This window comes from Chiloscyllium punctatum, chromosome 18 (assembly GCF_047496795.1).
Source record: "Chiloscyllium punctatum isolate Juve2018m chromosome 18, sChiPun1.3, whole genome shotgun sequence".
Classification (NCBI taxonomy): domain Eukaryota; kingdom Metazoa; phylum Chordata; class Chondrichthyes; order Orectolobiformes; family Hemiscylliidae; genus Chiloscyllium; species Chiloscyllium punctatum.
The window spans coordinates 70577226-70586973 of NC_092756.1; the positions used below are offsets into that span (position 1 = coordinate 70577226).

Sequence of the window (9748 nt, forward strand, 5' to 3'; positions counted from 1 at the left end):
GGAGGAAACCGGAGCACCCAGAGGAAACCCACGCAGACACGGGGAGAATGTGCAAACTCCACACAGACAGTTGCCTGAGGTGGGAATTGAACCTGGCGCTGTGAGGCAGCAGTGCTAACCACTGAGCCACCCACTCAGATCGCTAGATTCAGAGTCCAGAGTGCTAATCAAAGGCCAAAGCTTTAAAGAGAGAGAGAGACAGAGACAGAGAGAGAGAGAGAGAGAGAGAGAGAGACAGAGACAGAGACAGAGACAGAGAGAGAGAGAGAGAGAGAGACAGAGAGGGAGAGAGACAGAGAGAGAGAGAGAGAGAGAGAGAGACAGAGACAGAGACAGAGAGAGAGAGAGAGACAGAGAGGGAGAGAGACAGAGAGAGACAGAGAGAGAGAGAGACAGAGAGAGAGACAATGAATCAAGACAGCAGGGTAGCCAGTCATCTGAAAAGATAGCCATGGATAATATTTGTACAGGTAGTTCTCCGACAACACCTTAATTGTGTTCCAGTGAAACCTCGCTTAATAGAAGATCGCTTAATAGAAATAATAAGGCCTATTGGGAAAGTGGGGTTAGGGGCTGACCAGTCAAAATTATCACTCACGATCACTCAAAAATTACCCAAACGCCCAATGAAAAGTATCAACAGCCTGAAGGAAGGTTTAAATCATATTTATGAACGAAATAAAAGTAAGTTTAAGACATTGCATTGAAAAAGTACTGTTAATGCAGGGACAGAGGGTCATCATTATCACCAGTTTCAGGTGCAGTTATGGTTCAGAAGGGACTGGCTGTGGCTGGTGGTCTCCTGACTGTTTCTTGGTGGTTGGTTTAGATTGTGGGATATGCAAGTGCAAGAACAAACTAGAATGGTATGCATAATAGCGATGCAGTCCTGCAGGAATTATACCGGACTTAGCCAGGAATGATACGTTCTAGTCTCAGAGGTTAAACTCCAAGAGTTTAATGTTTGAGTTGAAGCTGCTCAGCGTATAGTACTGTTCCCTCTCACATACTCTTACGATAGCTGATATCTGCACGTGTGTGAAACAATGGTCACTGGAATATTGTGAACAGAGATAAGCATTCTCAAAAATAGCGTTCCCTAATTTTCTTCATCAACGTTAAAGCCAAATCGCCCTGCCAAAACAAAAACTGAGTCTAGAGTGTGGTGCTGGAAAAGCACAGCAGGTCAGGCAGCATCCGAGGAACAGGAGAGTCGACATTTTGAGTAAAAGCCCTTCATCAGGAATACAGTATTTTGCCCGAAACGTCGATTTTCCTGCTCCTCAGATGCTGCCTGACCTGCTGTGCTTTTCCAGCACCACTCTAATCTAGACCCTGTGTCTGTGTGTGCACTTGTGTATATTGTGTCAATTTAGTTTAGATTAGATTCCCTACAGTGCAGAAACAGGCCCTTCAGCCCAACCAGTCCACACCGACCCTCCGAAGAGGGACCCACCCAGACCCATCCCACTCTGACTAATGTACCTAACACTACGGGCAATTTAGCCTGGCCAATTCGCCTGACCTGCACATCTTTGGACTGTGGGAGGAAACCCACACAGACACGGGGAGAATGTGCAAACTCCACACAGACAGTTGCCTAAGGCTGGAATCGAACCTGGGACCCTGTGAGGCAGCAGTGCTGACCACTGAGCCACCGTGCAGTCCTGTAAAATAGAGGTGAAAACAGAATTACAAGAGCAAGGAGGTGGTGTTGAACTTGTACAAGACACTGAGCCTGGAGTACTGTGTAGGTGGCACGTTATTGAAAAGACGTGAGCACGTTACAGGGAGTACAGAAACGGTTTACGAGAGGGGTCCCAGGAATGAGAAACTTCAACGGTGAGGAGAGATTTGGAGAGATTTCCCTTGGAAAGACGAAAGCTGAGAGGAGATGTTGATAGAAGTTTCCAAAATCATGAGGGACTTGGTGAGAGTGGATGGGGAGAAGCTGTGGTTGTTGATAAAAGGATTGAGGAGGAGGAAGAGGTGGCGCAGATCTGAAGGAATTTGCAAAAGAGACCCACTGTGGTGTGAGGAGAAACCTTTCTCACTTTGTGAGGGGGTCCAGGACTGGAGCATGCGGTCTACATATACAGAGGCAGATTCAACTGAGGCCTTTAGTATTATTGGGTCGTTTGGATAGAAAAAACAAGGAATAAGGCGGGACACAGTCACAAAGTCCTGATGCTCCTTCAGAGAGCTGGAGCAGCCATGATGGGCTGAATGGCCTCCTCTGCACCATTCTAATCCTCTGAGCAATGGAATTTGGTCACGAGGGTTACTGGAACAGTTAGCCCAGCCCAGACACTGCACCTGTGCCTCACGTTCGTCTCTGGTCAGGGAGGGGGGGGGGGTGACTCGCAGTCTCAGGGGGTGGAGAGGGAGCCTGTGTGACAGGGCCCGGGATAGCACGGGCCGCAGCCTGGGCTCCTGGATCACTCCTGGGCGCAGGGGAGGCGGCTGTGGTGGGGAGGGGGGGGTGGCTTGGTGGGTGAGGGGAGACGCTGCACCTCCTTCCATTTCCTAAAGGGGGCCCCTCACTTCAGAAACTCTCGTAAACGCTCTCGTAGGTCTCTTCCTCGGCCTGAGGCTGCATGTTCCGAGTGCCCTGAAAACAAGGAGCAGAGAAAGGCAGAGTTAGTGTCTGACTACTCAACCGAGAGCTCGACGTGGCTGCGAACACTCCCAAGGGGCCCCGCAGCCTTTTTCCTGGAGAAGGAGTGCTGAGCATCGCGGACGATGCAAATCCCAATCCCAGGGAGCAGTGAGACTGGGAACGGTCCCTTACAGGCCTCAGGCTCCTGTTCCCAGCTGGGATTCGGGAGGAAGGAAGTCCCCAGCTTCCCTTTCCTCTGCCCCAGGACCAGCAGGTTGATCAGAGCTAGAGGTGATTGCCCACACAAAGTGCCCATGACCCTCTGTGCCACAAGCCCATTGGTCAGTCCATGAGAGCACTTAACATGTCCACTGGGTGGGCTTTCTGTATTCGCTCATGCATCACTGGCTGGGCCCAGCGTTTATTGCCCGTCCCTAGTTGCCCCCCTGAGATGGTGGGGGTGAGCTGCCTTCCTGAACCGCTGCAGCCCATCTGCTGTGGGTTGTCCCACAATGCCCCTTAGGGAGGGAATTCCAGGATTTGGACCCAGCGACAGTGAAGGAACAGGGATATTTTTTCCCCAAGTCAGGGTGGTGAGGGGCTCGGAGGGGGTACTCGTAGTGGGGGGGTGGTGTTCCCAAATATCTTGTCCTTCAAGATGGAAGTGGTCGTGGGTTTGGAAGGTGCTGTCTGAGAATCGTTGCTGAGTTTCCGCGGTGCATCTTTGAGATGGTACACACTGCTGCTACTGAGTGTCAGTGGGGGAGGATTTGTGGATGTGGTGCCAATCAAGTTGGCGGGGGGGGGGCTGCTTTCTCCTGGATGGTGTCAAGCTTCTTGAGTGTTGTTGGAGCTGCCCCCATCCAGGGCAAGTGGGGAGTTGACCAGGGGCTACAGCCTTTGCACTCTCCAGTGCTGCCAAAGGATATCACATGGAGCACACTAAATTGGCCGGAGACCGGGATCTGTGATGCTGGGGACGACTGGAGGAGGCCGAGATGGATCATCCACTGACACTGCTAGCTGAAGGTTGCTGTGAAAGCTTCAGCCTCACCTTTTTGCCCTGATGTGCTGGGCTCCTCCATCATTGAGGATGGGAATACTTGCGGAGCCCCCTGCTCCAGTGAGTTGGTTAACGTCCATCACCCCATTCACAACTGGGTGTGGCGAGACTGTGGAGCTTAGATCTGACCCGTTGGCCGTGGGATCGCGTGGCTCTGCTAATCACTTGTGCTTATGTTGTTTTGGCGTGTGATTGTCCTGAGTGGCGGCTTTACCAGGTTGACACCTCATCATCGGGTATACCAGGTACTGCTCCTGGCACGCCCTCCTGCACTCTGCATTGAACCATCGGGACCACTGAGTCTCCCATAATGAAGACATAGCCCAATGACTACTGGCCCTGTAAGGGAACCCCTTATCCTGAAACTGATGTGAACTGGGAACGTTTCAACACAGTCAGCGAGAACCTTAATTGGGAAGAGAGATAATGTCACTGGAACGTTCTGTCTTGCACCCCCTCGGGACGCAGTGCAAAAAGAACTTCGATACCACCTCAGGAGAGAATGGTTGTCAAGTCGATTCTGATTGGCTGAGGCATTGCCTTGGAGAAAGCAACTGACAACTATAGTAGCCAGTGGGCTACAGACACGGTGGGCTGAAGGGCCTCTTGCTGTACTGTTCTATGGTCTAGAGGGTCCTCAAGCTCTAGTTTAATTGAGAAAAAGGTATGGGAAGTGAATATCTTTTGTTTAGAGACAACAAGTAACTGAATACAGAGGTAATGAACTTCTATTTTCTCTTGTTTGCAATGATACATTGATATACTGTGACCCACCCTGTACAAGCGAATGTGTGTTCACTAAGGATTCTGGGTAATCCAAGATGGAGGGCAGGAAAAAAAATCATGGTTGGAAAAGCTGCTCCTTTTTTTTGTTGCTGAGATATTTTCAGAGTTGGAGCTGATTTCCTTGAATTCCTGGAGTAGGAATTACTGTTTTATAAGTTGTTGCGCTGTTTTGAAACTTTGGAAAAGAAGATCAAAACAACGGTACTGAAAAGAGGAAGAAAGAGAGAGAGAGAGAGAGCAAGGACCATGTGGTAGGTTAAATTAAAAAAAGGATCAGTGAACCTGCACAGCTGTCTGACCAAGCAGTGAACTTTCAAACATTTAAGAGGCATTTGGATGGGTTTATGAAAAGTTTAGAGGGATATGGGCCGGGTGCTGGCAGGTGGAACTAGATTGGGTTGGGATATCTGGTCGGCATGGACGGGTTGGACCGAAGGGTCTGTTTCCATGGTGTACATCTCTATGACTCTATGACACTAAGCCCAGCACTTTGTTTGAATTATCGATGAGCTCATGGAGACTTGTTGCTTTTTCCAATAGCCATTAAGAGTTGACTTCGCACGGTGTAAATTAATGGGAGAGTTTCAATTTTGGTATTCTTGTGACAGTCCTGATGAGTGCAAGATGACTGACAGTGATGACTCAGGGAGAGAAAGTTAGACAAACCGTTGCTGTTTTATGTCTCCGAGATGAGGCCTGGGTCTTGGATCTGTCGTTGTCGAGGGAGCTGTACACAGAGACCTCATGTTTCTGCAGAGCCTACACGAGACAGAGGACAAACTGTCACCGCATTTTGCCGCAAACACTCAGGTGAACAACTGCCAAATGGATGAGTAATAATTAGAGCACAAAAGGGAGGATTATATCACAAGTAAAGGGAGAATGAGATTATAGACCGGGCAGCCTATCTTCGGAGGGACCAGGGTTCGGATACCCAGCACCAAGAGCAAGGGCCTGAGGGAATCCTTACAAATGTCCGCCTGGCTGCCAGCCATCAGGAAGCTCGGATTTCCGCCTCACCTCGTTGCAGGGTCAGCGGAGAGCAGCCTCCAGACGGAACGCGTGTGTATGTGGAACAGAGGGAGCCTCGGAGAACTCAGCATCAGTCAGTACGAGAGAACGAGGGGCTCTGCTGGATCACAATATACACCAGGCACCCTGAATACTGACACACCACACATTCCCACTCACACCCGATCCTCGCACCCCTCCCACCCCCTTCCCCCCTCCCCCCTCCCCTTGGGGAACCCCCCCCGTAAATACTGACACACTCCCCCCTCCCCTCATGGACCCCCCTGTAATTACTGACACACTCCCCCCTCCCCTCGGGGAACCCCCCTGTAAATTCTGACACACTACAACCCCCTTCCCCCTCTCACCTCCCCCCCTCCCCACCCCGATCCCCCTGTAAATACTGACACACTCCCCCCTCCCCTCGGGGACCCCCCTGTAAATACTGTCACACTCCCCCCTCCCCCCAGGGACACTCTCTGTAAATACTGAAACACTCCCCCCTCCCCTCGGGGACCCCCTGTAAATACACACACACACCCCCCTCCCCTCGGGGACCCCCCTGTAAATACTGAAACACTCCCCCCTCCCCTCGGGGACCCCCTGTAAATACTCACACACACCCCCCTCCCCTCGGGGACCCCCCTGTAAATACTGACACACTGCCCCCTCCCTTCGGGGACCCCCCTGTCAATACTGTCACACTCCCCCCTCCCCCCGGGGACACTCTCTGTAAATACTGACACAGTCCCCCCTCCCCTCGGGGATCCTCCTGTAAATACTGACACACTCCACCCTCCCCCCCCGGGGACCGTCTGTAAATACTGACACACTCCCCCCTCCCCCCCCGGGGACGATCTGTAAATACTAACACACTCCCCCCTCCCCCCAAGGGACCCCCATGTAAATACTAACACACTCCCCCCTCCCCCCAAGGGACCCCCATGTAAATACTGACACACTCCCCCCACCCCTCGGGGACCCCCCTGTAAATACTGACTTACTGCACTGCACCCTCCCCCCACGGGAACCCACCTGTAAATACAGACACACGCCCCCCTCCCCCCGCCCCGGGCCCCCCCCTGTAAATACTGAAACACTCAACCCTCCCCTCGGGGACCCCCCTGTAAATACTGACACATTCCCCCCTCCCCTCGGGGACCCCCCTGTAATTACTGACACATTCCCCCCTCCCCTCGGGGACCCCCCTGTAAATACTGTCACACTACCCCCTCCCCCCGGGGATCCTCCTGTAAATACTGACACACACCCCACACCCCTCGGGGACCCCCCTAGTAAATACTGACACACTCCCCCCACCCGGGATCCCCCTGTAAATAGTGACACACTCCCCCCTCCCCCCGGGGACACTCTCTGTAAATACTAACAGACTCCCCCCACCCCTCGGGCTCCCCCTGTAAATACTGACACACTCCCCCCTCCCCCCCAGGGACCCCCCTGTAAGTACTGACACACTCCCCCCTCCCCTCGGGGACCCCCCTGTAAATACTGACACACTCCCCCCTCCCCTCAGGGACCCCCCTGTAAATACTGACACACTCCCCCCTCCCCTCGGGGACCCCCCCGTAAATACTGACACACTCCCCCCTCCCCTCAGGGACCCCCCTGTAAATACTGACACACTCCCCCCTCCCCTCAGGAACCCCCCCGTAAATACTGACACACTCCCCCCTCCCCTCGGGGACCCCCCTGTAAGTACTGTCACACTCCCCCCTCCCCCCGGGGACACTCTCTGTAAATACTGACAAACACCTCCCTCCCCCCCCCGGACCCCCCCCTGTAAATACTGACCCACTCCCCCCTCCCCCCGGGGACACTCTCTGTAAACACTTACACTCCCTCTTCCCCACCCCCCAGGATCACCCACCCCCCAGGATCACCCTGTCAATACTGACACACTCCCCCCTCCCCCCAGGGACAATCTGTAAACACTTAACCCCCCCTTCCCCTCCCCTTCCCCACCCCGTGATCCCCCTGTAATTACTGACACATGCCCCCCTCCCCTTGGGGACTCCCCTGTAAATACTGACACACTCCCCCTTTTCCCCTCCCCCCGGGGACACTCCCCCTTCCCCCCCCCCGCCGCGGAATCCCCCTGTGATTACTGAATTACTGACACACTCCCCCCTCCCCCCGGGGACACTGTAAATACAGACACACTCCCCCCATCCCCCGCCCTGGGACCCCCCTGTAAATACTGACACACTCCCCCCTCCCCTCGGGTTCCCTCCCCCTGTAAATACTGACACACTCCCCCCTTCCCTCGGGTTCCCTCCCCCCGTAAATACTGACACACTCCCCCCACCCCTCGGGGATCCCCCCGTAAATACTGACACACTCCCCCCACCCCTCGGGGATCCCCCCGTAAATACTGACACACTCCCCCCTCCCCTTGGGAACCCCCCTGTAAATACTGACCCCCTCCCCGCCTCGGGACCCCCATGTAAATACTGACACACTCCCCCCAACCCTCGGGGACTCCCTCCTGTAAATACTCACACACACCCCTCCCCCCACCCAGGATCCCCCTGTAAATACTGACACACTCCCCCCTCCCCCCGGGGACACTCTCTGTAAATACTGACAGACTCCTCCCTCCCCTTGGGAACCCCCCTGTAAATACTGACCCCCTCCCCGCCTCGGGACCCCCATGTAAATACTGACACACTCCCCCCTTCCCTCGGGTTCCCCCCCCGTAAATACTGACACACTCCCCCCTCCCCTTGGGAACCCCCCTGTAAATACTGACCCCCTCCCCGCCTCGGGACCCCCATGTAAATACTGACACACTCCCCCCAACCCTCGGGACTCCCTCCTGTAAATACTCACACACACCCCTCCCCCCACCCAGGATCCCCCTGTAAATACTGACACACTCCCCCCTCCCCCCGGGGACACTCTCTGTAAATACTGACAGACTCCTCCCTCCCCTCGGGGACCCCCCTGTAAATACTGACACATTCCCCCCTCCCCCCTCCCCCCAGGGACACTCTGTAAATACTGACAGACTCCCCACTCCCCCCCCCCGGGACCCCCCTGTAAATACTAACACACTCCCCCCTCCCCCTGGGGACACTCTCTGTAAACACTTACACTCCCCCCTTCCCCATCCCCACCCCGGGATACCCCTGTAAATACTGACACACTCCCCCCACCCCTCGGGGACCCCCCCGTAAATACTGACACACTCCCCCCACCCCTCGGGGATCCCCCCGTAAATACTGACACACTCCCCCCCCCCCCACTCCCGGGACCCCCCTTTAAATACTGACACACTCCCCCCTCCCCCGGGGACCCCCCTGTAAATACTATCACACCCCTCTCCCCCCCCAGGGACCCCCCTGTAAATACTGACACACTCCCCCAACCCCCCGGGGACCCCCCTGTAAATACTATCACACCCCTCTCCCCCCCCCAGGGACCCCCCTGTAAATATTGACACACTCTCCCCTCCCCTTGGGGACCCCCCCCCGTAAATACTGACACACTTCCCCCTTCCCCTCGGGGACACTCTCTGTAAACACTTACACTCCCCCCTTCCCCCCCCCCCCCCCTCCGGCACCCCCATGTAAATACTGAAACACACCCCCCACCCCTCGGGGACCCCCCCTGTAAATACTGACACACTGCACCCTCCCACCACGGGAACCCACCTGTAAATACAGACACACTCCCCCCTCCCCCCGCCCCAGGATCCCCCTGTAAATACTGAAACACTCCCCCCCCCCCACCCCCCCCCCCCCCCCCCCCCCCCCCCCCCCCCCCACCCCCCCCCCCCCCCCCCCCCCCCCCCCCCCCCCCCCCCCCCCCCCCCCCCCCCCCTCCCCCCCCCCCCCCCCCCCCCCCCCCCCCCCCCCCCCCCCCCCCCTCCCCCCCCCCACCCCCCCCCCCCCCCCCCCCCGCCCCCCACCCCCCCCCCCCCCCCCCCCCCCCCCTCCCCCCCCCCCCCCCCCCCCCCCCCCCCCCCCCCCCCCCGCCCCCCCCCCCCCCCCCACCCACCCCCCCCCCCCCCCCCCCCCCCCCCCCCCCCCCCCCCCCCCCCCCCCCCCCCCCCCCCCCCCCCCCCCCCCCACCCCCCCCCTCCCCCCCCCCCCCCCCCCCCCCCCCCCCCCACCCCCCCCCCCCCCCCCCCCCACCCCCCCCCCCCCCCCCCCCCCTACCACCCCCCCCCCCCCCCCCCCCCCCCCCCCCCCCCCCCCCCCCCCCCCCCCCCCCCCCCCCACCCCCACCCCCCCCCCCCCCACCCCCCCCCCCCCCCCCCCCCCCCC

General features: G+C 57.2%; 1 protein-coding gene across 3 annotated transcripts in view; it reads right to left on the bottom strand.

Annotated features, from left to right (window-relative positions):
* Positions 1-650: 650 nt before the first annotated feature.
* The window catches only part of LOC140489179 (uncharacterized), a 37366-nt gene continuing 28268 nt past the window's right edge, over positions 651-9748 (bottom strand). For all 3 annotated transcript variants that reach the window (XM_072588430.1, XM_072588431.1, XM_072588433.1), the window contains 2 exons: positions 5115-5207; positions 651-2611 (listed from right to left, as the gene is read on the bottom strand). In XM_072588430.1, coding sequence (XP_072444531.1) covers positions 2546-2611; positions 5115-5207 — 159 coding nt within the window. In that variant the 3' untranslated portion in view covers positions 651-2545. The remainder of the gene's footprint in view (positions 2612-5114; positions 5208-9748) is intronic.